At 51.7% G+C, this 27,887-nt stretch overlaps 1 protein-coding gene across 1 annotated transcript; it reads left to right on the top strand.

Moving 5' to 3' along the window:
• The first annotated feature begins 1,658 nt into the window (after positions 1-1,658).
• Positions 1,659-26,507, top strand: MGAT3 (beta-1,4-mannosyl-glycoprotein 4-beta-N-acetylglucosaminyltransferase). Its single transcript, XM_086752661.1, has 2 exons — positions 1,659-1,903; positions 19,703-26,507. Exon 2 carries the CDS (start codon positions 19,704-19,706, stop codon positions 21,210-21,212), a length of 1,509 nt encoding a protein of 502 aa, XP_086608787.1. The 5' UTR covers positions 1,659-1,903; position 19,703; the 3' UTR covers positions 21,213-26,507.
• The last annotated feature ends 1,380 nt before the right edge of the window (positions 26,508-27,887 follow it).

Genomic DNA, 27,887 nt, shown 5'->3' with positions numbered 1-27,887 from the left:
GAATTGGTGATTGCAGCCCATCCCTAATAGGATTTATACTCCCAGAGCTGAAATCACCCACACAAGCAAGGCTAATGCCGTCACTTGCCAGCCGTCTCAAAAAAAAAAAAAGCAGTCATGGTCTCAATGCAAATTGAATCATGGCTGACAAATTCCCCTGACAAATTGGGGACGCGGGAGCTGAGGGCTCCCTTCAAGCCCAGTTTTCTGCTGGGGACCCATGGCTGTCCCAGAAAGCGTTGAACTGTGGGTGAGCAACTTCATCCCAGACCTGCAGAGATGAGGATGTTGTTGTCTTGCCAGCGTGTTCCCGGCGATATGCTACTGCTGTCATCGAGATGAAGCCTTTTGGTGTCCTCAAGGACTCGTGCTGGCGCGGTATCGTCTTCTGCCACAAAATGACCTCCCTCATATGGTGAGAACTTCACTTGCTGTATCGTTGTCTTCCTCCTCCGTCCTCATTCCTTTCTGTCAGTACTTCCGCAATAATCCCAAGGCACTTCTGAATCCAGCTGACTTCTGCTGCCTTTAGTTATCCCTCTAGCTGAGTTTGCAGCAGGGAAAATTCCCTTTCACCTATGCTGTCTCTTTGCCTGTGCTCTGACACGGTCTCCATCTTGGCCTTAAAACTAAAAATTAGGATAGCCCTTTCCCAAGGAAGCCCTGGCTGGTGCTGGCTGGGTGAGATGAGGAGAACAGGCAGAAGATCAGTCTGTAGGGCAAACTCTTGTCAAGCACATTGGGTCTCCACAAGCGCTGCTCAGGAGAACAGGCGGTGGCGATCGAACAGAGCCGCTACTCCCCAGCAAGCTCGCCCATCTGATAAACGGCAAGTTGGAGGGGTGTTGGCACCGATGCTCATGTTTTTCTAAATTCCCATCAAATGGAGAGGAAGAGTGTGCGCTGGTCCTGCTTCCTTTTGACCGCTCGTTAGCTCTGGGCCACGAGGGGCGAAGTCCCACGCTACGCGTTTCAGCACGTCTGTAGCGTCTGTAGCGGTGCCGTTCGGCCGGCGAGGGGGTTGTTTCAGTTTGACTTGGCTTTGTTTCCCTTTCCAAAGATGGGCCTGAGGAGGAAGAAGTCAGGGAAAAGTTGAATTAAGAAAAGGCAGGGGTTTGGTTTTTTTTTTTTGGCAGTGGGGGCGCGGGATCGAGACCCAGTCAGCAGAGGCAGGTTCTATTTCTGGCACCGCAGCAAAACTTCCAGGATGTCGCTGGGCAAGGCAGCCCGCACATCTCCACCTCGCCCCACGCCAAACAACGAATGCCCCGGCCCCCCCTCGCCCGCCGGGGCACCGGGAGCGATGCGGCCGCGCCGGCGTGGGGTGAGGGGGCGACTCTGCCGTAGGGCTGCGAGGCGGGACAGCAGCATCCTTGGGGGAATGGGGGGGTCACCGCCTGGCCCCGCACTCGTTACCGCAGCCCGCTCAGTAAAGCGCGGGCCGTGCTGCCCTCCCACCTCCCGCTACAAGGCGCTCCTTTGTGCAGGGAGGCGGGGGGCGGCCGCGCCGTGCCCCGGTTTCGGGGGGGTGGGGGGCGGGCAGCGGCGGCCCGGAGGGGGGGGGGGGCGGGCGCGCCGGGGGAGGAGACAGGCGGGGAGGGCGGCACAAAAGGGGCTGCTGCAGCCCTGCCCGCCGCTGCCGGCGGGGCTCGGCACCGCATCGCATCGCATCCTATCCTATCCTATCTTTTCCCGCGGCCGGGAGGAGGTGCCGGGCCGCTCCGCTCCCCGGCGGAGGAGGAGGAGGAGGAGGAGGAAGGCGGCGGGGGGCTGCGGGCTCGCCTCGCCTCGCCTCGCTGCGGCCGGCGCCGAGCCATGCCGGGGGGCAGCGGGCGGGCCGGGGGCGAGCGGCAGCCTCGCCCCGCCGGGGGCCCGGCGGGCACCGACGCTGCGCCGGCCGGGGGTGAGTGAGCGGGGGGGCGGGCGGAGGGGCTGGGGACGGCAGGGGGAAAGAAGGAGGGGGGGGGGGCAGCGTACACCCGCCCGCCCTTCCCGGTGGAGCCACCCCGGGGCTGCGGGCAGCGGCGGCGGGACACCCCCTCGGTCCGTGTCGTGTGTCCCCCCCACCCCGCCACCTGCAAGTTGTGCTTCGGCCCGGGGGGGTGCGGCGTCATCCCTTGCGGGCACAGCAGAAACGGCTTCCCCCGCCGAGCCCCCACCTTCCCGCTCCTTATTTATTTATATTAGCAGTATTATTTTTTTTTCCATCCTCCCTCCTCCCCTCCTCAATAATCCCGGCATCCCCTGCTAGGGAGCATCGGCGATGGGGAGGAGGATGGAGGCGATGCTGGCAGCCCCCTGCCCGCGGGATACGGGCTGGCCGGGGATGGAGGCACCCCCGCACCCCCCGCGGCCGGGGCACTGCAGGGAAGGCCCATCCGCTGCCCATCCTGGGCTTGCGGGGAGGACAGGGGCTGGGGATGCCTGCCAAGCCTGCAGCAAGCGAGAAGGAGTAACAGGAGTGCATGCGTGGGAGGGAAAACATACATACAAATACATGTGTATGATCATCATCAAACGTCCCCTCTCCCCTTGTGCTCCCTCTCCGTGTCAGATTGATACACACACACAAACACCCCCCCCACACCCCCCCCGCCCCAAGTTGGAAGCTGGCTGCAAAGGGACGTGGGCACCCAAGTTGGTGGGTTGGTTTTGGGCTGGAAATAGCTGTATGTCCCGCTGGAGCGGCACAGGCTGGCGTAGCTCTGTCCTTGTGAGAGTTTTGCTCCCTGGTTGAGCGTGACAAGGGTGATGGCGGGGGCGGGGGGGGGGGGGGGACGGACACGGCATCTGCTGCGGCTCTAGACTTGCTCAGACAGCTCAGGAGCGAGCACGGAGCAGGATGGAGAGAGGCTCCTCTCGTGTGCCTCAGCCCGTGGTTTTCCTCTGGGGATTTCCGCAGGCTGCGTTTCCGTAAGCCACGCCTGGGTCACTTGGGAGCCCTGCCTGTTTGTCAGAGCCAAAGCTGGGGTCTCATTCCTCTGCCTTCCACCCTAGGGCAGAGACTGGGTCAGGAGAGAGCCTGCCCTGTTTCCAGCACATGGTGTGGGTGCGAGCACCTCCCCTCCTAGAGAATGGCCCTCCAGTTAACTCCACATCCCTCCCCTTGAGTGGGAAGTTCAAGCCCATGAAAACACTTGATGGCACCACTGCTAACAAGGATGACTTGAGTCACCAGGAACCCCCAGCCCTCTGCAAACAGAATTTCAAATTCCTGCCTACTCCTGTCCCCGTCTCTCACACCCCAGCAGTGTGAGTCAGGAACTCTTCAGGCCCCTTCCCCAAAGGGTGGCTCCCATCCTGTGTAAATACCACCTGCAGAAGCGGTGTTCAAGTCCAGCTGGAGACTGTGACTTTGGAATCACTTGCAGGTCCCTGTTGCTGAAGCCTGGTTGCTGGCAGCTCCTCTGGGAAGAGCTGAAATCAAACAGGACCTGCCATCGCTTTGACTCTCACTCAGCAGAGAGCCGTCTTGGATGGGAATGAAAACCAACAGGCTCCTTACCTTACCCCCCAGCACCCCTACAGCTTCCAAAGCCCCCCTTATCACAGCCATAGTACCTGTGCTGTTTTTTTCCAGCCTCAGTAGTAGTGCTGGGAACACATCCTCTGAGCTGGGGTGGGAGAAGAGCAGCCCTGTGAGCTATTCCTGGGCAGCCTTGAGTCTCCCTGTAGCATTATAAAGCAGGCTTTGAATGAAAAGCCATTGCGAACGGCAGAAGAGGAGTGAAGCTGTGACTCTGCCATGGTATGTCATAAAAGTCCCTCAAAGATTTATAGCTCCTCTACACCCTGAGGTGATTTTGCAGTAGTGGCAAGGAATCTGCTGCAAGGTATAACATTCCCTCCCTGCCAGGACTCAGTGATACCTGCATAGCTTGTTTATTAATGCCCTGGATATGGCAATTACATCCTTAGGAGAGGAGTGGGATTCCAGCTAGCAGCAGATGAATTTTCTTGCCCCGCTCTCAATGCGATGGCCCAGCTGCTGCCTTTTGTGCTGGCACACCTTTGATCTTGGGTACTGCTGAGGCTCATCTCCATCAGTAGTGCCCAGAATGTCGGGGACCATTTCCAAACTGGGACCAGAGGCTGAGCCACTACCCACCTGCCTCCCTTCCTGCGAATGGCAGTACGACTGGAAAAGGAAAGAGTTGCCTGTATGACATGCAGGGGCTGCCTTAGCAAGGAGGTCAAGAAGAGGAGGTGGAAAATAGCATGTGTATTTGCATGGATGTTAGCTTCAGGGGATGCTCACAACTGTAAACATCTATCTGGAGTACTTGTGCCTGACCAGACACAGGGGTAGGTGGTCTGAAGGGTTGCTGGGGCTGCTCTGTGGTCACAGAGCCTGCTTAACCTAGGCCAGGCACACAGCAGCAAGCGCAGATACACTCGGTGGGTTTGCCTGGGGACCGTACCTGTGAAGTTTATGTGCTTATGCATTTCCCGTACACCTTGTGTTTACCTTTCTCCTTCTCCCACGCACAACTGGTTAAGTGCGGTGTGGCTTTGTGGCCTGCCAGATTGGTATAACATGCTTATTGCATGTCTTTGAGGGATGCTTGTGTGAGAAACCTGGGTGGGCGTTTGCTGGGTGCGTGTAGCAATGCACGCGGGTCCTGCCGGGTGCACTTGCCGTGGAATGCATGGACTTTTGTAGGGTTCATGTCCGCAATAGATTTGGTGTTCATCAGCTACAGGAGTTGTTCAGGGCAGTGCATGTAGATGTTGTTGTGCCTGTTCAGTACGTGAAGGGCACCTTAGGACAAACAAGCTTCTCTCTCTGTCCCTCCCTTGCTTTGACCTGCCAGCAAGCAGAGATAAACTCTATCTCATGGCAGGGTTCGTAGCTGCATTCCCCCCCCCCCCCCACCCCTCCCCTCCCGCCTCCCAGCTCCTGCAGTGGATCATAAAGGCAGAGGAAGGAAGTGGGGGGAATTTGGTGATGGATAGATGGGGCAAGCTGGGCCAGCATTCATTCCTAAAGGCTGATTAGGTTTTAGGTGTGGTTAGTTGCTCTAAAATGAGCCCTTTGTACATTGTTGGAATCTGTGACCCAATCAGTGGGATGTAGCTGGAGGAGGTGGTGCTAACGAAGGCTGGTACAGCAGACAATAACTCCAGCAGAGAGGATGGCAGAGGGGGTACTGACTGGCACAAGAGGCGTCTTCCCGTCTTTAGGTCAATGTAAGGTGTCTCAAAGGGCTGGTTCACGTTATCAGCCCTGACTGTAGAAGTAGAAGAGTGTGGCTAGCTGTCCCCACCTGCTTTTCCCTACTGCCACCCATCAGGCTGCATTGCCTTTGTCCTGATGACAGGATGGCATCTTGTGGTACTACAATGAAGTGTTGCAGTGGGATCTGAAATTTGGGGACGGCAACGCAATGCAAGGGGACATGGGGAACAGCAGGCATTCATTCCTCAGATGTAACCCCATCCTGGGTGTTCTTGGAAAGGTGGTGACACATTGGCAGTGCACACATGGACTGTGCTGTCAGGTCCGGTGCCGCAGGCTAGCCTTGAGGAGCCCTGGCAAAGCTCTGTGGAGGGGTCAAGCCTGGGATCGTGGGCAGTTCTGCACCAGGTTTAGGGTGCTTTGATAAGAGTTAGGTGAGTGTGTGGCTAAGGCTGGGCTGTGCAGTTCAGGGTTGTGTTGCAGCAGCGATGCTGCGCGGGGTGCCAGGACCAGGCACTTGTCCCAGGGGCTAGGGCAGGGTTGCAGTCACAGAGCTGCTGTGTTGCAGTTTCTCCCAGAGGAGGTGGGAAGAGATGTTATGTGCTGGAGCAGCAGTGTAGGGTGCACAAGAGCACTCCATGCCTCTGTCTCTGTGAAATGGACTCTAGTTGCAGCTCTCGGAAAGGCAGAAACAGGATTTCTTTATATTCCTTTTCTGACTTCTTTGTGCTCCCTGCAGTGCAAACCCTGTACTTCCCTCAAGCTCCTCTTGAAGCACAACAGGTACCACCTGCTCTTCAAACCTCTGAACACCTGGAACAGGGTGGGTGTTTTTTTGTGCTCAAAAACTGGCCTGGTAGAGCTGATCGGTGAAAGGGAGTGTAGCAGGCAGGCTGAGGAAAGGAGGAGGATGAAGGGAACTGGCTGCCTTACAAAAAGCAAGGGCTTGTTCTTCAGCCGTGATTTAGGAAGTGATTATTCCCTGCTTCAGGATAGCAAAAGTTACCTGAGCTGCTTGCTGTGGGAGCCTTGGCCTTTCATACTGAGATAATCTCCTGGTTGAATGCAGCTTGATAAGCTCAGTTAATGTTCCCTGTTTCCCCAGCTTAGGCCTGTGTCTAAATAGTTTTTGGTTGATTTTTCTTTTTTTTTTCCAATTGTTTAAAAAAAAGGGCAATGGCTGTGGGGTATGGCCAAACTGACCTCTGCCAGGAGTCTGTTTCAGCCTGTAATGCACAGGCTACAAGCGGCAGGAGCGGTGGATGTGGCTGTCCAGGGAGAGAGGTGATGGGGGCAACTCTTCGTTCTGAGGATCATCTCAATGTCTTGCGCTTTATGGCAAGATTTCTCTCCAAGGGCCTCAAAGCAACCCATTAAGCTTCTTTTAATTAGGCAAGCCCCTTACCTGGATGTAGAAAAGCGTCTCTCCCATTTCCTACCCAGGGAAACTGAGGCACGGAGCAGGGCTGCGGCGTGCCTGGCCGCACACACAGGAGCTCAGCAGGAGAGCAGTGACTGAAGCGCAACACTTCCCGTACTCACTTCCTTGCTGGCCATCTCGGAAATCCCAGAGAACGACCGGGTGTGGGTGCTGAGCCAGGGGTTATGGATAACTTTCTCGTCGCTGCTTGGATCCTGCTGCCCTTCTCACTGCAGATATCACCACCTTCTTGATCTGCTGCCTAATCTATAATCCCAGCGCCCTGCTGCCTTTCCCTGGGAGTGCTGTCTTCCCCTCGGTGTGTAAATCCTTACAGGTTGGGCTGGAGTTAGCGAGCGGAATCAGACTCTTCAAGCGGAATCATCTCTTCAAGGCCTTGGGGTAGTTTTTATCTGTGGGCATTGCTGCATGTGTCTGGCATGATACCGACGCTGCAGCCAGCAGATTTGAAGCATACCGAAAGAGTAATGCAAATCAGGCCCGCTGCATAACGGCTTCAGCAACTGTGAAACCTGTGATCTAAAGGCAGGTATCTGCCACGTTGACTTTATCTGTGTTAGGATCCCCTGCTCTGGCGTGCAGATACTGGAACCGAACAGAAAGCTGGAGAGAGAGTGTGGCAGAGAAAGAGACATGAAAGGCAGTCTCTCTCCTAGATGCTGAGCCCTTTAAGAAAGAAGGGGAAGGTAAGCTGGAGCCCTGAGATTTTAAGCTGGTGGTGCTGAGGCTGAAGAGAGGGCTGTGGTAGCGCTCTCGATTCCTCCTTCCACTGGCACGAATGCTTCTAGCTGGGCAGCACGGAAAAGGAGGAGGACAGAGGCCTGAGCATGTTGGGCATGGACAGACCTCGGAGGCGGCAGGAGCCTGGAGAGGTAGGGCTGTGGAAGAAGGGCTTGCCTCTGCGCAGGGTCTGAGAGCAGATGGTGCTCACTGCATATGAGGAAGTCCTGGTTTTGCGGAGCTCGTCGTACGACGGCTGGCTCCGAGGCAGAGCAAAGGGCAGCGTAAATCAGGGGAACGGTGCCCTGGAGTGATTAGCGTGAGCCGTACGCTGTTATTTAATGACCCCATTGTCGAGGGAAACCTCGGTGGCCCTGATATCCAGGGAGGCAGCATCTCCCGAAGGCAGAGCGGAGCAGAAAAGCAGACTGAGATGCTGCCTGCTTTCAGCTCAGCCTTCCCTGTATGTTGTTTGTGTTAGCAAAACTATCCTTTCTTTACTGCCTCCAGAATGTTTTCAGTTCCCTTTTCTCCTTCCCACCTGCCCCAGAAGCCCCCTCCTACCCACACGGCTGTGCCAGGCTGGCCAACTGCAGCTCTTGCCAGCTGACCACCACGGATGGAGGCCAGACGTACCAAGCAGCCTCGCTTGAAGGCAACATGACTTGCTGCTTTTCTCCTGGGGCTATCTGAGGCCTCTGGAGGAGAGGCGGGTTAAAGGCATTGCTGTTTCCCCATCAGCCCTGTGTCCCCAAATACCCCCTGTCACGCTGCTGTTCGGTGTGGGCTTGACTGTTAGCAAGTGGCCGTTGCGCTGTCAGATACGTGGTGTTGGCACAGAGCCTCCATGGCCTCAAAATCCCTATCTAGCAGCAACTTTTGGAGCAAGGATTGACCACACCTGCATTCAGCTCGGCCAGGGGGATGACGGGATTGCTTTTGCATAATTTAGCAGTCTCTTGAATTATTTATAGTGCAGTTGTGCTCTGGAACAGAGTATTCTTGCTTCCCGTGAGCGCTGGTGGGGGGGTGGGGGGGGCGAAGTGTGATGAGGAAGTGCTGTGGGTTTCCCTTCTGCCCGTGTTCGTTCGTGTATGCCTCTGTGCAACTGAACTGTCCGGAAAATCCAGTTCCAGTTTCCACATCACACTCAGGTGTGTGGTACTGCTGAGCATCTCCATGGCCTGGGACTGTGCGAGAGGTTCCTGAGTTCAGAGCCTTGTCTTTGCAGTAAAGAGGCGGTGTCAGGCTGGAGACGGTGAATCTGGTACTTGGATTTGGTCCCTGACTCTATTACAGTGCTATGCTGGGATCTGGGGCAGGGATCACTGGCACTGCTCTCTAAAATATTCAGGTGCTTGAGAACATTTTCTTCTTTCTAAGGCCTATCTTGTCCTGCCAAAGTGGTTTTTAGCGTTGGCATGACATGGTCCATTGGACTTTACAGGAGATCATCAGCACGTGAAGACCTCAAAGATCAGGTGGTTGGGCAGCAAACTGTGCAGCTGAAATTCCCATTATTTCTCAGTGATTAAACCCTGAAGAGCAACCAGTTGAGGGAAGAGGGAGATCGGGGCAGTTTTTTATAGGCTCTTGCAGCAGAAGAGCATCAGAAGACGAGCTGGGCAGGCTGAGCACCCACCTGCGCCATGTATGAGCTTAACGCCCCTTGGTCCTCTGCCTTGTTATGGCAGGTTGCTGTACCACGTGACTGGGCTGTCCTGCTCCTGCCCTGCTTCTCCTGGAGACCTCATCATGACTGCGGTTTCCCCCCTGCCCCTGCATTGCACATCCTTCTCATTCACCACCAGTTTTCGTGGTGTGCTTACACATTAGTTTTTGTCTTCCTCCTCTCCTTCCTTTCTGACCTGGCTGTGGCAGCTGACTTCTCAGAAACGGAGTTCAATATAAATGTTTGTGTTACTGAAGACCTGAAAGGGGAGGGAAAGGAACTTGGCCTGTAATCAAGAGATTGTGGCAGTAAACTGCTCTTTCTACTGTGCTGTTGAGCAGAAATGCTCAGCTTCCGTGATTTTATCTGCACAGTATCAGTTTGTGGCTTTTGCACTTGGGGAAGGGTTGGCCAGACAATCACCAGATGTCCCTTGGACAAGCTGTGCTGTCCCACCTGGCCCTGGCCTGGTTCTCGGGTTCTTCAGCCTGAAACGAAACTTGTTCTTTCATCGAATGGTTTTACCTCTTGTCAGACATGTCAGCAGCTTGCTAAATGCAAAATTCCTCCTCATCCTTCTCAAGAAATAAGGCGATCTTTGGGAAGAATGTGAAGACAAATGGTCCCAAAACCTGTGTGATGTCCAGGATGGCATTTGCTTTTACTGATGAAGACTAGCACTCTCCCTCTTTCCCCATAGACCCGCTCCCCCTCCTTTCCTCTTGGTTTTATCTGGAGATCAGGGTACTGCTTTGCTTAGTGGAAGGGAATGTTTGTACAGAAGTAAACATATTGTTGAGACCCAGGCCTGCTGCAATGCCTGTAAACAAGATCCAGCCGTCTGTGGGAGGCAGAAGAGAGATTTATGTGACCCTGAGTTAAGTGCATTAGGAGGCTTTTGATTTCATTCTGGGAAACTGCCCCTTTTCGTGGCACCATATGCCTGTTACCGGGGTAGAGCTGTTACTGAAGATTTGATTCGTGCGGATTTAATCCGAGGGGCTGTGATGCTGCAATCAGAAGGATTACATAAGCAGGGGGTTGTCTCGGCAAGCCGGAGGCCAAGGTGCTCCGCAGAGCCCCCGTGCCCTTTGTCCACCTCAGCGGTGGGAGACTGGGCTGATTCACTTCTGCCTTGGGGCCAAGTCATTGAAGAGCTCTCTGCCTATCAGCGCTTTCTTTCCGAAAATAATAACAAAGTGAAGTGGCAGCGGGGGATCCAGGCGGCACTGTGTCGAGGTCTTGCCTAAGTCTTGAAAGAGGAAATGAAGAACAAAGGCAGAAGAGACAAATAAATAAGGGTCTGTTCTTGGCCCAAGGAAAATTCCCATGGGTTCGTGTAACATTCTTGGGAAGACGCGACACTCCCAGGGCTGGAGTTAGTTTTTGAGAAATAAAAGGAAAGGGGAATGAGGAGGGGGGGATTGGGGAGGAGAGATGGAGGGAGAGACACCCTGGAGAAACCTCTCAGTACGGAGTCAGGTTTCTCCGGCTGTTCCTGGTGAAGAGGGGTTAATGCTTTTTGCATGGGATTGGCTGGTCACCAGACATTCAGAGAAGAGGGGGATCAGGGGCTGCCAAGCGGGACCCCTGTGGCCTGAAAGGAGGGGAGGAGGGGAAGGAAGAGGCTGGGAAGGCTCTTCCAAACAGTAATAGATCAGCTACTGTGGGAAAGTGAGCGCCCTGCCAAACCCCAAGTGGTTGGTGATGGATGGGGGAGGAAGGAGGGCGGGGATGGAGGGCCAGCTCTTCTCCGTGGCCGCTGGGATCTTGCTGCTGTTCCATGGCCTCCCTTTATTTATTGTCTTTCTGGGGCTTATTACTCTCCTCCTCGATACATCTTAGAGAGCTTTTATCCTGGGGATGCACAAACAACTGCCACCCACTTCAAAAATAGCTGGAGGCGATGTGGTTTCTGCCTGCCTGCGTGGGTCTGTGCACTCTACCCATCACCACAAGATCCTTGCCTTCTTCCTTCTTCAATTGTGTCGCTCTGGGCCTGTGGGGCACCCACCTCACCTTCTTCTGGGCTGTTCGACCTGCATTTCCCTGTTGCTTGGGCTGTCACCCTGTCCCCAGGAACTCTCCTGATTTCCTTTGCACATAGGCATGGTCTGGCATGTGTCTACCATGTGCTCTTCACCCACGGGCCCTCAGCTCTGAGAATAATCTTCACATCCCATTTTGGTGCTATTCTCAGGATTTCTGACTGGTACACCACTTGCTTGGCGTACACAGATTGCCTGCCAGGGTCTGCTTTCAAAACAATTACCTGCTGCTGCTTCTTTCAGATCCCTCCTTGAGATGCATGCCATCCCTGATGCTGCTGGGGGGAGTTAGCAAGCTCATGGTAGTTCAGCAGTGCTCAAAAAAGTCCTGTAATTTTGAGTTTCTGAGGATGTATCTACAGGATACCACAGTTTTGACGAGAAGTTAACTGGTGAAATAATTTAGAAAGCTTCTGCTGGTCAGCTTCCAGTTCCCATGCCTAGGCACTTTTCTTGAAGTTTATTTTTAACCCAGTTAGATCTGCTGCTGATTTGGCCAGATTGACAACTTGAATTCATACAACTGACAACTGAGGGGTGGTGAGCTGTGAAGGTGGTGAGTGAGGGGAGAGGACCTACAAAACAACAGCCTATGTTATCACATGCCTCACTTGAGGTCTCTGAAAGGGTGATATTTCTTTTATCCTCAGACAAAATGGTTTTGTCCTGTCCCCCTCTGCAAGACACCAAGACTAGCTGGGAGTTCTTGCATGCTTTTTTGATTACCCCACGGCCTGTCTGAGGCCATAAGTTGCTTTTTTTGTGTAGTTTTGTTCCTTTTTCCTTTCCTATTCCTCGTCTCATGATGGGGCATTCCTTCCCTGTAAGACACCAAAGTCAAGAAGCAGAAGAACTAGCCAATTCCATTTTGCGCTGCTCTAACCGCTGCACTCTTGAAGCATTGAGCAGCAGTAGTACTGTATTTGGCTGGCCTCCTTGGTGTGCACGTACTGCGGAGTGCAACGAGCAATGCCTCAGCTCACCCCCTGATGTCCTGAGAGACCTGATCTTGGAGCCAAGTGGTGATGCAATCTCCAGAGCCATCACAGCAGTCTTTATGGAACCAGATGTTTTGAGGAGGCAGTAAGCAGGGTTGAGGAACAGTCCTTCCAGGATATTGGACACAAGTGAAGGAGAGAAGAGGATAGGAGAAGTGATGCTTCTCCCTTAGCGGAAAGAGTACTTAGACTAGTGGTGCTAGTAAATTAAAACTGTAGCTTCTGAGAGTGTCTGAAGGACCAGAGTGTGCTGCGGCATCTCTGGAGCCATGGAAATTCCTATGGTGAGACTGGCTTTAGCTCGAAAGAGGAGATTAGTTACAAAGGAGCCCAATACAGCTGAAGGATACTGAGGAGAATATTTGATAAGTTCCAATAGAGTTGGAAATCCAGCTTGAAGTTTTCTTTAGCATGCAGTACTGTACCCTTGTGATGCCCAAGTACTTCTTGGATAAAATTAAATTGGTATCTCACAGGCCATGATTGGATTTCACTAGAGTTTTCTAGTCTTCTCTGAGCAGTTCTTCTTCTAAACCGGGGGCTGGAGAATTATATAATTAGGCTGCTATTAGTATTATGGTAGTTACAGTAAGAACAATCTGTTCGAGTGGAGGGTTCTATAATGGACTCTGAAGGTGTTCAGAGGCTGGCCTATTCTGCGAACTTTAGAAGATCAGTCTTGAGCCAAAATCCTGTCAACAAAGACTGCTTTATCGCCAGGTCCCATGTGCTCTGTATGGAGGATTAAGAGCTGCTTTGTTCCAGAGTGTACAGCTCTCTCGCTGTGGCAAGACATGTGGCACTGAAAATAACCAAGGTTTAGTCCACCAAAGAGCTGGACAGCACACTTGAGAGAACAGTAGAAACAGTGGAAAGTGTGGAGACCAAAGTTACTGCGCTTTGAGGAGCTGAAGAGGTGAGCACCCACAGTACTTAAGAAGCTGGAGGCTTTCTGTTGTGTCCATCTTAGTTTCTGTATGGAACAGATGGTAGCTACTGGCATGGAGCACTTTGATTTCCTACAAGAGTGCATAGGAGAAGGGACACCTGTTTTCTTTTTTACGACAGATGCTTCTGGTCAGTTGAGATGTAGGAAAGCCTTGCACACAATCCTGAGGCTTGTGGTTGACATGGTGTACATCATGTGTCTGCCTCCAGAGGGAAGGGGAAGGCAATGCCATGGTTTCTTGGTGCTATCATCCTTCCCTGGCCAACCTCACCTTAGCCTTGTGTAGATTTACCCTTCAGCTGTCTTTTTTTCCCCCCTCCACCCAGTTTTTTTCCTGGCTTGATGGCACCCATTAATGGTGTGTAGATGGCAGTTCTGGAAGTCAAATGGAGCTGTGGTGGCACCCTGTTGAGAGCAATCACCTTGTGTCTCTGCTCATCTCCCTGTTGAAAGGGAGGGAAGATGCTGGAATGCTGGAAGGAATTGGCTGGATGGCCACACTGAAAGAGTTGTGGTCAATGACCCGATCTCCAAGCGGAGACCAGTGATGAGTGGCATTCCTCAGGTGTCAGTACTGGAACCGGCCCTGATGTACATCTTTGTCAGTGACATGGGCAGTGGGATAGAGTGCACCCTCAGCAAACTGACTGATGACACCAAGCTGTGTGGTGTGGTCAACAGGCAGGAAGGAAGGGATGCCATCCAGAGGATGGATGGACAGGCTGGAGAGGTGGGCCCCTGTGAACCTCATGAGGTTCAACAAGGCCAAGTGCAAGGGTCCTGCACATGGGTTGGGGCAATCCCAACCACAAATACAGGCTGGGTAGAGAATGGATCGAGAGCAGCTCTGACGAGAAGGACTTGGGGGTACTGGTGGACGAGAAGCTCAACATGAGCAGGCAATGTGCCCTTGTAGCCCAGAAGGCCAACTGCATCCTGGGCTGCCTCAAAAGGAGTGTGGCCAGCAGGTCAAGGGAGGTGATTCTCTTCATCTGCTCTGCTGTTGTGAGACCCCACCTGCAGTGCTGTGTCCGGATCTGGAGCCCCCAACATAAGAAGGACATGGACATGTTGAAGCGAGTCCAGAGGAGGGCCACAAAGATGATCAAAGGGCTGGAGCACCTCTCCCATGAGGACAGGCTAAGACAGTTGGGGCTGTTCAGCCTGGGGAAGAGGAGGCTCCGGGGAGACCTTATAGCTCCCTTCCAGTACCTCAAGGGGGCCTAGAGGAAAGATGGGGAGCGACTCTTCAGTAGGGCCTGTTGTGACAGGACTAGGGGTAATGGTTTCAAGATAGAGGGAGGTAGATTTAGATTGGATATTAGGAAAAAAATTTTTACAATGAGGGTGATAGAACACTGGAACAGGTTATCCAGAGAGGTGGTGGATGCCCTATCCCTGGAAACATTCAAGGCCAGGTTGGATGGGGCTCTGAGCAACCTGATCTAGTTGGAGGTGTCTCTGCTCCTTGCAGGAAGGCTGGACTAGATTACCTTTAAAGGTCCCTTCCAACCCAAACTATTCGATGACTCTGTGCCTAGGACAGAACCTGGCTCTCCGTTAGCCTGACCTTACTTGAAGAGTGACTGTGCTGGATGACTTGTTCCAGCTGGTTGTGCTGGCAGCAAGTCAGTGGCACCTTGTGGTCAGTTGCCTCGAAGCTGCAAAGGAAATGCATAGCATGAGGTATTGCTGTTTTGCATTAGCACTGCGGGCAGTAGTTCTTAATGAAGGTCGTGGAAGAGTGTTGTATTCCGTCCTTGAGACTTGAACGGAAGCCGATGTGGACTTGCTTGCATTCAAACCACCTTGTACTGTGACTCTGCCAGAACTTCCTGCTGACGTCGTCCTAGCTTGCAGTCCCTGAAAACACTATGGCATCCTTAATGTGAAATAAATGCTGAGCCCTAGCTATCTTCTGGTACATCCTACTTCTCTCCACTTTCCCTGCTGCCTGGTTTTGTACGATAATCTCTTCCTGTCCTTAAAGCACAGTCCTGCCGTCCCTAAGCTAGTCACATTTCAGTTGCAGACAAATAGTAGGTTTTATAGTTTCTCCTTACATCCGTGGGTGTTTGCAGGAAAAATGTAATTGGAGATCTTGGAGTGTTTTGAGGTACTGTGACCCCGATGTGTGTTGTGATGCCTGTGCCCTGTGGATGGCAGGTAGACTAGCACTTCAGAAGTGTGGAGCCTGTTCATTTGTCTCTAGCTGGAGCAGAGAGAGTGAGCTTGGCCCTCAGTGTGGAGTGGGGGATGGAAGTCATGCTGGATTTTAATCTGCCATGTGAGATTCTAATTTGAACTGTTGCTTTGTGTTGAAGTGTCTGAGTGACGGGCGAATGTATTACTGCATGGGTGTTATGGGATAACTTTAGGCAGAGGAGATGAGCATTTCTGTATTGGGAGGGAAAACCAGAAGCCTATACCTTGATTTGTCTTCCACAGCAACTTTTCTTCTGTAACCACAGGAGAGGTCTAGGGAGTCTTGAGTTCCATGCCGTGACGAGATGGAGCGTGGGGTATCATGCATCCAGCGGCCTGTTGCATGGCCTCTTGCCAGTGTCCTCCAGAAGAGAACATTAGGACTGGTGAATTGCCAGCTCTTAGCGGTGCATATCTTTCTGGCTCCTTGAAAATCAGGATATGATTTCAGGATGGTATAAATCAACTGGTGACTTGATATAATGGCAAAGTAGAACGGTAACAGGTGCCTGGGGATAACTCATGCGTACCCCTTCTAGCTTTCCTCCATCTCTGAAAGCGCATGGCAGAGACATAACTTCTTCAAGCAAGGAAATATCAAAGGGATCCCTTACAAAAAGAAGCTTTCAGCTTCTCTTGCCGAGGCTGAATGTTGCTGAAGCCGTTTATAACTGCATGTTCCCTAAAGAGCTTTATCTTAATGGAGCTGACCGTCCATACTCCTTCTGGCTTTTTCTTCTGCTGGAACATTAAAGCTTTTCTTGCTGTTGTCTTTAACCTAACAGCAACTTGATCACTCTCCCTGAGATCAAGTTGACTTTTTTTTTTCCCCCCTCCTCACTCACAATTGTCAGAAGGGAAATATTTCTTCTTGCTGTTTTCTCTGTTCCTGTTAACTGATGGCTGCTTTGTGGCGGAGCAGCTGGGCTCTATTATGACAAGCTGAGATGTTTCCCTGACTGCTACCTCCTTTCTCATTTCCACCACACATAAATGTTGTGGATGGGGAAGGTGGGTAATAACATCTTCCTCCCCTGCTGGCCTTTGTCTCCAATTAGCTATCACGCAAAGACACGTCTTCCACTGCACCGCTGATCCGAGGATATGGGAAGGGATATGTGACTGATGATTTTTAGCATCTCAGCCCACCCAAGTGTGCGTGAGCTCTCTCCACTCCCTGGTAGAAGAATCCTTGGCGTGTGAGAACGGAGGTGGTTCCCAAGGAAGAGGTTTTGAAGAGGACACAGCTTGTTTCTTTGCTTCGCTCCTTTTAGGAGGAGATAGGAAATGGTTTCATGTTCCCACTCCTGAACAAAGGCAACTGAGCAGTGAAAATTGCCTCCTGGGACATGTCGGCAGCAAAACAGCAGAGGGTACTGCAGGGCCAGCTTGCTTTGGCAGAGCTGCAAGGGAGGGCTGTGTGCACCAGCCCGGCTCTCCCAGGCGTGGACTGCAATAACAGGGAGGCCACGCAGCCGTGCGCAGGCTGAGTTTTGCCAGTGGGTGAAGAGCTGCAGAGCCGTGAGAGCCGTGTGCTGAGCCTGACAGATATCGGTGTACGTAAATGTCAATGGAGGAAAATATGCTTTACTTCTTAAAACCACATGTCCTGCTACATTGACATGGCACACCACATCCCAAAACGTGAAGCGGTTTGTTGAATGTTACGTTTGTCTGGGAATTTCCCATGGCATGCAGAGCATCACAGCCATCTGGGAAGAAGATGGAGATGTGCCTTGTGTGACTCCTTCAGCACCTGTCCTCTGTCCTGGGCTGGCCTGGAGGAAGCTGGCTGCCCTGCATTTGTGTGTCCTGCAGGAACTGGAGAGAAGCCAGCAGTACCTGGCAGCCATTGGGATTGCCTTACTGGAGCAGGCCAGGCGTTCATCTTGCTCGGGCTTCAGCATCTGAGAGAGTGTGACCTGATGTCTGGAGGTAATGCCTCGGAGAAAGGGCAGAACACCTGATTGGAGAAAGCTGTACAAAGTTACCAGCGAGGGACGTTTTCTTCTGACAGCCAGTCACTCCTGATTTAGTGTTTTCAGCTTCCTTTTGCCCTTCTCTTCTCCACACTTGAAGACAGAGTAAAAACTGGTGACATGCAAGGAAAAGCCACTGGATACTCCTCTGCCTTGCTTCTCCAGCAAGACATTAATGGAGCCTTAAGAAAAAAAGAAAAATAAGTACCCTGGACACACCAAGATGCTCTTGGGGGCTTCTGCAGCCCCTTATTTTGCCACGTGAAGAAAGCTTGACAGCAATCCCCAAGATGGTCCTTTTTGGCTGTGAACAGGAGGATATCCAGCCCCATCACAAAGATGGCCTGACACCAGCTGGGCCACAACCAGGCATGTGAGGCCGGGGTGTGGAGCCGTGGCAGGTGAGTGCAGGAGGTGAGGGCCTGCCCTGGCGTGGCCTCCTGAGGAGAGCGGCCATTTCCTCCTTCCTAGGCTGCCTGACAAGATGGCCTCCTAGGGGCACACAAAACCAGGACCCTGCCCCTCCACTGACCTATGTTGTGTCAAAGTATATAAAAAAAAACATAATAAATATTAACAAATAGGATTGTGCTATCTCTTTTTGTTGTTGTTGTTGTCTGGGTTTTTTTTCCTTTTAATTTTTTTCCCCTCCCATGGCAATGCTGTAAATCTTCTGCCAGCATCAGGCTCACGGTGCCCCCCTTCAGAGCTTGATGTGGGACACTTCACCCTGCCGCCTGACCATGAGGGACAATGTTGGTGGACGGTGGTTCTTGCTAAAAAGGCGGCCGTGAAGCGTCCAGAAACGCTTGTTGCTGAGCTGTAAGGTATAACTGCGGACAGCCCTTCAACCAAAGTCCATATCGGAGCCATCTGTTGAGAGCCAGATATGTTTTCCTTTGGGCAGTTGCCATCTGTCTAAATGCTTTATGGCTTTTCACTTTGGTATTAAATTCTCTCCAAGTTAATCAGTAAACGCGCTTTGCTGTATTTTACTTAATACCCTCTGAAGCGGTGGGAGCGGGCTGGGTGCTTCTTCCCGCTGCTCCTGTGCCGGGGCACGTCCAGTCCCCCAGGGTAGGGGAGCGGGACAGCCCCTACTTGGGGCTGGTGGCATGGGGCAGCTCCCCCATGCTCCCCCAGGATGGGGGTCGGCCACCTGTGATGGTGTCACTGGCACCATTGCACACTGGGCAGAGGTTTTATAAGTGATGGCATGGGGTGTGTGGTGCCTCTCAGGAACTTTGGCCCTGGGAGTGGGACGGCACCAGGGCGGAGAGCTGCCGTAGTGGAGCGCGTCGCGGGCATAGCAGTGTGTGTTGTGTGTGTGAGGTTCGGAGGGGTCTCTGCTTCTTCACCTGCCATTGCATGGAGGGTTTCACGCTCTAGGGAGGAGAGGACAACCTCTGCATTGCAAAGGGCTGTTGGATGACCTTGTTACCCTGCCCACCTTCACCCCAACCTTCCCTTTCCTAAACAGCAGAAGGTGAGTGCCTTTTCTCCTTTCCTTGGGTGAGCTTAGTTCATTTTCTTCCTTTCCTTTTGGTCCTTTTTCTGGATTGTGGTCTTCAATCACTTCTCTGCCTGACAGCAGCTCTGTGCTCCCTACCTAGGCTGGAGGAGGGGAGGATGAAGGCGATATTTTGTGGTGTTTGGAGGGAGGGGCTCTGCACTGATGCCTTCTTGCTGGCCTGATGTGGATCTGTCATGATGGAACAGATAGATGTTCATTTTAGCCACCTTGATCTAGAGGCAAAAAACCCCTCAGCATCTGGTCCACAGAAAATGAAAAGCAAAGGGCAACATTTGGAGATACAGTGGACTTCAGAAGGACTGGAGAAGAGTAAAAGTGACAGAATCTTAATTTTTTTTTTCCTTCCTGTTCCCCATGTGAATTAAGGTAGCTTTTCCTGGGACTAAGGGTGGGATTTAGGGCGTGTGTTGAGCAAACACTGAAAAGATCTGGGGACTGTAGGTGTTTTCCTGGCTGTGTCAGCCTGATTAATGATCTTGATCCTTTAAAACTGCTTTTCTTACACTGGGTGTGTTTCACTTGTGTACCCCCTACTCCCTTTTGTCACTCATGCTCTATTTTCATCTCCCCCCAACCCTCTGGTGATGCAGGGCATGAGGTGGTCTACATTCATTTTGTTTCCATCAGTGAACAGGGACAAATCTGCGAAGCGCAGTGAGTTCACTAGGTCATGAATTCCAGTTCTTCTGCATTTCTTGTCTTTCTACCCTGTCACCAGTGCCTTTCTTGTCTTTGAGTTTATAAGACTGTGACTGATCTAGAAGAGGTTCAGCTTGGTGTAACCCAGCCAAGGCAAAACGCCCACTGAATATGGCAGGGAGTGGTGGGGGAGTAGTTGTTGGATTCAAGTCTTGAAAGACGCATGCTGAATTTGAACCAGCTTTCTGCCAGCCCCAAACTGTCTTCCTACCAGTGGTAAACTCTTTGCATCTCAGTAACTATTGAATGTGACTTTCCTTTTCATGACTTTTCCACAGGATGAAGATGAGACGCCATAAGCTCTTTCTGACTCTCTGCATGGCTGGTCTCTGCCTCATCTCCTTCTTGCACTTCCTCAAGGCCCTTTCCTATGTCACCTTCCCCCGGGAGCTGGCTTCACTTAGTCCCAACCTCGTCTCCAGCTTCTTCTGGAACAATGCCCCTGTCACACCTCAGGTCAGCCCTGAGCCAGGGGGTGCAGAATTCCTCCGCACACCCCTATACTCCCACTCCCCCTTGCTCCAGCCCTTACCTCCCAGCAGAGCCAGTGAAGAGCTGCACAAAGTTGAGTTTGTGCTGCCAGAAGACACAACAGAATACTTTGTCCGTACCAAAGCCGGCGGTGTTTGCTTTAAACCAGGCACCAAGGTGTTGGAGAAGCCACCCGTGGGAGGGCGGCCAGAGGAGCGAGCGGATGGCGCAGCCTCGGGGCGGCCGGCTCGCAAGCCCCTGAGTGCCAGTGGGACCAAGCGGCGCAAGTGGGTGGAGTGCGTGTGCTTGCCAGGCTGGCATGGCCCCAGCTGCGGAGTCCCCACTGTAGTCCAGTACTCCAACCTGCCCACCAAGGACCGCCTTGTGCCACGGGAGATCCCACGGCGGGTCATCAATGCTATCAACGTCAACCATGAGTTTGACCTGCTTGATGTCCGCTTTCACGAGCTGGGAGACGTGGTGGATGCCTTCGTGGTGTGTGAGTCGAACTTCACGGCCTATGGAGAGCCGCGGCCCCTCAAGTTCCGTGAGATGCTCCTCAACGGCTCCTTCGACTACATCCGCCACAAGGTGCTTTACGTCTTCCTGGACCACTTCCCTCCTGGTGGCCGCCAGGACGGCTGGATTGCTGACGATTACCTGCGCACCTTTCTCACCCGGGACGGCATCTCTCGCCTCCGCAACCTGCGCCCGGACGACGTCTTCATCATCGATGATGCTGATGAGATCCCAGCCCGCGACGGGGTGCTCTTCCTCAAGCTCTATGATGGCTGGACGGAGCCCTTCGCCTTTCACATGCGCAAGTCGCTCTACGGCTTCTTCTGGAAGCAACCAGGCACCTTGGAGGTGGTTTCGGGCTGCACCATGGGGATGCTCCAGGCTGTCTATGCTACTGATGGGATCCGTCTGCGGCGCCGCGAGTACTACACCATGCCTGGCTTTCGACAGTACGAGAACAGCACAGGACACATCTTGGTGCAGTGGTCACTGGGAAGCCCCCTCCACTTTGCTGGCTGGCACTGCTCCTGGTGTTTCACCCCAGAGGGGATCTACTTCAAACTGGTGTCAGCCCAGAACGGGGACTTCCCCCGCTGGGGTGACTATGAGGATAAACGAGACCTCAATTATATCCGGGAGCTGATCCGGACTGGTGGCTGGTTTGATGGTACTACACAGGAGTATCCACCTGCCGACCCCAAGGAGCAGATGTACGCTCCCAAGTACCTGCTCAAGAACTACCAGCGGTTCCACTACTTGTTGGAGAACCCCTACCGAAAAGTGGAGGGCGCAGGGTGAGGTCACTGCAGCTTGCGTGGGAAATCAGAACTTCACAACAAAGGGAAAGAGTCGGGTGTTTTCATCTGTTTCTTTTTTTTGTTTTCTTTGGTTCCAGGTGGGGTGTGCCATTTCTCTGGGGTCTCTGCCCTCCCTCCCTTCCTTAGCTTCTTCCATTCATCCCAGGGTGACCCTGGGGACACAAATTCCTCAATTGTGTGAAGGGCAGGAGGAGGAGAGATGTTGGGGACCTACTCTGGCACTAGCATAAAGACTGTTGTGCATTTCCTGGACCTCTCCTGCTGGCTGGAGAGAATCTCTGCAGCCGGCTGGCAGATTTTCCTCTGGGGGAGGCTGAGAGGGTCCCGTGGGGAGAGATGGCAGCTGTTCCCATCCACCCTTGTCCTTTGTGGATCGGAGCAAGCACAGATGCGAGCCTGGGCTATTCAATGAGCGTGTGAGTCAGCAGGCACAAACCAATGCGAGTGGTCATGTGTGCAGATGTGTGTCACAGGCGTTTTTTGGATGAGTGAATGTGCAAAAGCATCTCAGTATGCATTTATTTTTGTGTACCTCTGTATTCAAAGAGGGGAGATCCTTTGCTTCTAAGATGCAGCCTTCTCCCGTAGGCTTAATGCCCCTGTCCTGGGCTGTGTCTTACCCTGATGCTCCACCAATACTGGAGCAGGCAGATGGGAAGCAAAGGAGAAAACTGATTTTTTTTTTTTTTATTTTTTTTTAATTTTATTTTTAACTCCTTTTTTACTCCTGCCCCCACAACACTGCACTGGCTTGGCCCACAAAAGCTGAAGCATCTTCCCTGCTTCTGTTGGGGCTGGGATAAGCTGCAGGGGACTCAATCAGATGGTGGGAGTGTATGTTTACAAGTGCATGGTTTCCTATGTGCATGAGGGCTAACATGCATGGTTTTGGTATGCACGTGGGCGTTTGTTACCAGTATTAGGGGGGAAGGGGACGTAGTTGAGCTTGAATGTGTGTGCTTTCAGGAAATGGTGGAATCTGGAAGCTGTGGTCTCTGTCTTGGCGTGGATGACCTTTCAGGGAATTTGTAGGAGAGGGCCAGGGAGAGCACTGGCTCTGCATAGCAGTGCTATACACATGGGATTGTTGTGTGCTTCTCTGCCTGCCTCTGCTGTATCTGTTGCAGATTTGCTGCTTACATGTGCTGGCTATTACTTCTTGCCATGGAGTAAAAAGGGGAGGAGAAGGGCAATGCTTTGAGTCAGTGATGGGTGTTGTGGGGAAACACAAAGCCTGTCAAGGCACAGGATCCATCTTTCTGCTCTTAGGGTGTGAGGGAGCTCATGGAGAAACAGGCCAACAGACTCCCCCTGGGGCCAAGAGACTTATTTTGGGACCATCATGCAATCCAGAGAGCATGTGCAGCCCACAGATGCAACCTGGGCCATACATCCAAGAGGAGAGGGGATCTAGGAGGACACTAATTGCAGCTGGTTGGGCTGGTGTCTGCTCAGAGTTTGCCAGTGATCGGTAATCAGTATCTGGCCTGTCACTGTATTGGATTGATTCAGCTCACTGAGGAGGCAGATCCACATCTCCACCCTTACCACCCTTCCTTAGCAGACAGCTTGACGGGGTGCCCCGGGCCTGGGCTGTAGCGGGCAGAGGATGAAAAACATGATGAACTTGCTCTGTTAGCCTTGCCGTGGAAGGACTGGCTTGTGTTCCAGGCAGAGAAGTAAGGATCATGAGGAGGAGGAAAATGTTGGCATAAGGAAGAGTGACCCTGACATCAGGCCAGATGTGCTGAAGCAGGAGGGTTCCCATCATCTCACTCTCAGGGCTCCATATTCCCATGTTGTCCAGCCCATTACCACCTTTGTGCCTCATTCCTGTCTCTGCATCTCTCTCTTTCTCCCTCCTATTCCCCTCTCTAGAGAAGTGAAAAACATCAACAAAAATAACTTGATTGCCTAATAAGACCAAGACTGGAACATAATTATGATGAACATCTTTTTTTGATCAAACTGAGATGGAGTTCATCTTGGCTCCTTCCACATCTCATGTGCTGTAGTGCCTGCTTAGAAGAACTGAAGGACCCTTATTTTGGTTTTGGTTTTTGTTGTTGCTTTGAGGTTTTTTGGTTTGTTTGGTTGTTGTTTTGTTTTTGTTTTTTTTTTTAAATCACTGTTCTCACTTCTGCTGTGTCTTCCCCAGAGGAAGAAAAGCCCTTTTGGGAACTGAGCAGAGGGAGAAGCTTTGGTAGGCAGAATGTTTTTCCCCCAAAGGGAAGCTGATGCAGTAGGAGGGAGTTTTGCCACAGTCACGGGGTCCTGGTGCCCAGCGGCTGCGTGGTGGTCTTGGGCATAGAGAGATTATAGAGAAATGGAGACTCAGCTGAGAAAGGAGGAGAGCCTGTGCTGAGCAAGATGAGAGCAGTAGCACTGAGGTTGCAGCACGAGGGGAACATGCTTTTCCCCGGGGCAGCTGAAGGAGAGCAGTCGTGTTAGCTTGTGGGATTCAGTAGCAGAAAAGTACAGAGGGAAGAAGCTGTTTCTAATTTTTACTCTTGGAAAGGAGTTTGAGGTCTACTCTCAGACCTTTGGCTTTGCCTTATCTCAGTGACAACAACAGGAGCCCAGTGGCAGACCTTGCTGAAGACAGAAGAGAAAGATAAGTCAGTCTTTGCATGAGTTCTTTGGCAACACCAGAGCCCCGTGAAGCAGGGCCTAAAGTGCGTGTGTGCTGGGGCTGCACCTCATTATCTTCTACAGTGGGAGCAGCCTCTCCTCTGATACGCCCTTCCCATGCATGAGTGTCCTTGGGGATTTTTAGTGCACTGCAAGTCACGTTTTCATTGCTGAAGTATGGCCTTTGTCTCTTGGGAGTTTCAGATAAGCCCACAGCTGCAGTATCTGGATCTCCTGTTCCTGAAGTAAAGCCTGTTGCCTTCTCTCCCCTCTCCTCCATTATTTGCTCCATCATTCTCCACCTCTACCTCCAAATTCCCTTTCCCTTCTGCCCCTTTGGGCAGGAGGAGAAGGTCCTACTGCAAAAGCAGTGCTGGGGCTCTTCTGTAGGACTCTGGCCCAGTCCTCCTCCTGGATTTACTTCTTTATTCTTAGAAAATTAAATTTAAAACAGACTTCTGTTGTCGTGGGAGGAAGGCACTTTACAGATGAAATGCATTCTTTTTTTTTTTTCCCTCTTTCTCAAGAATTATTTAAACATTTCTTGATTTAAGGCCAAACCAGTCAATGTTTCTGTCTAATTTGTCTGCCTAACCTTGTGTTTATTATACTTAGGGAGCTAGAGTGCTTGTCATTAAAAATCTTCCTTCTTGTCCCTGGGGAGGACAGGGACTAGCAAGCTGACTTTTGCACAGTTATTTCCCAAGGTGATGAGTTGTCCTCTGTCCAGCCTTGCCTGTACTGCTGCGCTGGGACCTCCGCAGCCAGCGCACAGCGGCGACAGTCACTCTCCCAGACAATCCCCACAAAAGGTAACCCAAAAGTGGATGTGTGGGGTGGTGAGAGATGCAAAGGAGGAGACAGGTTTGGATCAGATCCTCATTTCCCAATGCTGAACTGTGAGGTGAGCGTTGAGGCTCCTTGATCCTGTCTGAACCAGATCTTGAGGTTTGAGAAGGACTAAAAAACCCTGTCCTGCCCCTGGACTGGAACTGGGATCAGACCACCAGAGCCTGATGCCTGTTGATTGTTGCAGCCATGAGCAGTGAAGCCACGTGCCCGCTGCCTCTCTGGGAGTCAGAATGTCCAGTGGAGCGAGGCCCAGCATCGCCAGCCTTTCCCTGAAGCCCTCTTCAGCTCTGTGCTTTTTCTTCCCCAAAACCTTTCCACCTTCAAATTAATTAGTGCAAAGGAGGGCCAGGTAGTAAGCAAAGCTGTGCCTGGCATCCCTGAGCCCTGCACTTCTTTCTCTCTGCCCAACTCTGTTCTTGCCTTTCTCTGTGGTTTCCACCTCAAAGAGCAATTGTGTGCCCATGCCCCATGCATGGCTTTGGAGAGCGGAACTCATCTTGCTCCTTCACCCAAAGTGAAGGGAAGGACGTGGGCTTAGGTAGACCTGCAGCAGGTGAGCTTGCTAAAGCAGAGGGAGCAGGGCAGGTCAGCTGGCTTTGCGCCTCCGGAGAACTGGGGGTAATGCTGTACCCAAGTGATGGACAGAAAAGATGGGGTGGTTTTGTGCCTGTGTGGTTGGTGTGAAGGATGACATACTCAAGTCCGCTTTCACTGTTGCTTTCTCTGATCCATGTGTCCTGCTGAAGTGTTTGCTGTCGTGCAGCTCATACTGGCCTGCTCCTCCTGTCTCTGTGGCAGGTAAACGAGGGGACCTTGTGGCCTCCTGGTAATGTGTAAGTTGGGGTGGGGGGGGTGAGTGTTAGAGCAGAACGGGTATTTATTCCCCTCCATTCACCTTTGGTGTATCCTTGTGGGATGGTACTGTCTTTTCCTCTCCCAAACATCCCCCTGGGCTCAGTCCCTGTCTCCAGTTGCCCTGCCAGCAATCTCCATGGCTGCTATGCCTCTGCACTGTGAAGACGTGTCCAGGACCACTCCTGGTCCAATTAGTGAACACTGGTGGTGAAGAGGGAAGGGATGGGTCATCCTGGCTTCACTGACCTCAAGCTTTGGCAAGAAAGGAGGGAAGTGAGTGGGAGAATGCATCCGGAATCCCTCTATTGTTGTGTTCTTCTCACCCCCCAAAAAACCTCCCTTCTGATCTCTGAGACATTGGACAAACTCACTCTTCTTATGGAAAGAAAGAAGACAGCTGGATATAAGGGGGTGGCAGGAGGGGCTCGGATCCAGCACCAAGAAAGGAGAGCTGTTTCCAATGCAATACACTGACATGTACAGCTTTGGGGACTACAGATCATGGCTTAAGAAGGGATCTGAAATACCCTTGAGACTAAGAATTCAAACCACTGTTTTTTCCCTTCCTGTGTGGATGATGATGCAGTGTCATCGCGGAGGTGGTCCAGCAGCACTTCTGAGCCTGGGGTCTACCTGGACCTACTGGTGGTGTTGCCCCTGGGGTGGCACCTTGCTTTGGCAAAAGAATGCGTGGACTTGCCAAAAATAAGATTTAAAAAAAAAAAAAAAAAAAAAAGAGAGAGTCTGAAAAGCTCCTTTCCACTCTGTAATTTATAAAGAGCAAGTAATAATGAACTTTTTGTAAGGATAAATCAGATGTACATTCTGAAATCATTTTCTCTGTAAATGGTTGGATTTCATTTCACCCTTAAAGGGATGCTTAAAAGGAGGAGATAATAAAAATAAAAAAAATTTACAAAGTATGAAAGGAAACAAAGGCATGTGTATGGCAGCTTTTATTTCTCATTGCCTGGCAGAGGGGCTGCTGGAAAATGGAGTGAGGGAAGTTGCTTCCCACATTGGCAGGACCGTGTTCCCGAGAAAGGAGATTGAGGGAGAGCCCGGCTGATTTGGGGAATGATTCCTGATTTTGTAGGCCCAGGGCCCAGGTCAGACCTAATCTTCTGCATGTTAGGTGAGTATGAGCACGTAAATGCATGCGAGCAGGCTCTTGGAAGAGCTGGTGGATGTAGGAACCAGCATCACCGCTTGTGAAATGACCCCTTGTCACCATCTCCCCTGCCTTGAATGCTTCCACTTTTTCAACTGAAGCTGTGGGGAAACCTTAGAGCCCCAAATTAGATCTCCCCACTGCAGAAATGTCTCTCTGGTGGCTCACTTTTGGCACGGCGCATGAGAGAACGTGACCTCCTTGTTTTACCTTATTTTTAAACCCGTCTAATGTAATTTTGGCTGTTCCCATTACTTCGTATCAAAGCCTGGTCCTGCTCTGAATCCTCCTAAGCCTCTGGCCTCAGCAGTGCCTTTGGCAAGGGCCTTTTGCAAGCTCATGTGCCATCTACAGCTATTTCACCTTTTACCTTTTAAAGTGTCTTGTGCTTCGGGTCCATTCCTGGTCCCATTTAGAGATAAATGTGACCACAACCGTCATAGGTTGGTTTCCTTATAATCATTAGACCCAGCACATTCCCTCTTCTTTCACTCTTCCACGTCAGTTTAATATTTTCAGTTCTCGTGTGGAAGGGTCTCCATCAAACTAGAGACTTGTGTTGTGCATTGCTTAATGTGTTTCCCCTGCTTCTGTCTCTGGAACAAAGGGCCTGGAATAAACATGCCCCTGAAAATTAACAATTAAAATTTTCTATTAAGAATTTTTAGCATTCTTAGTGATTGCTGTGCCTGAATAGGGGATAATCTAAAAATAGATGATCACTAGGATGCCTGAACTTTCAATTTTTCACGAGGGGAAGATAAGCATATAAGCTTAGGCCAATGGCAATTTAGCAAGGCAGTTTAAGAAATGAGAGTTGACTAGGTCAAAGGTTCTCCCATGTATTTTTCTTGCCTCCAAGCCAAAATCTTTTACTGACATTTATATTCTTTTTAAAAGTAATGTAAATGGCATTTCTTCAGTTTCTTATGAGGTTTTAAAAGAAGGCACTGGCAGAACCCAGGACCTTTTTCCCCAGAAAGCACAGGCTTCTGCTGTGGGAACTCAAAGCGCTTCTATGAGCAAGGAGTTGGCTCTTTTGCAAACCAGTCTGTTGTGGAGACCCTCATTTGCAGAAGCAGTGCTGATGGTCAGCCAAGTGTGGGGGGCATGTGGCTCCACCACGAGCATTGTATACCATCTCTC

The sequence above is a fragment of the Chlamydotis macqueenii genome, chromosome 1 (genome assembly GCF_036417535.1).
Source record: "Chlamydotis macqueenii isolate bChlMac1 chromosome 1, bChlMac1.mat, whole genome shotgun sequence".
Lineage (NCBI taxonomy): Eukaryota > Metazoa > Chordata > Aves > Otidiformes > Otididae > Chlamydotis > Chlamydotis macqueenii.
Note: the sequence above shows the minus strand (reverse complement) of the source record. Positions and strands in the feature narration are given on the sequence as shown.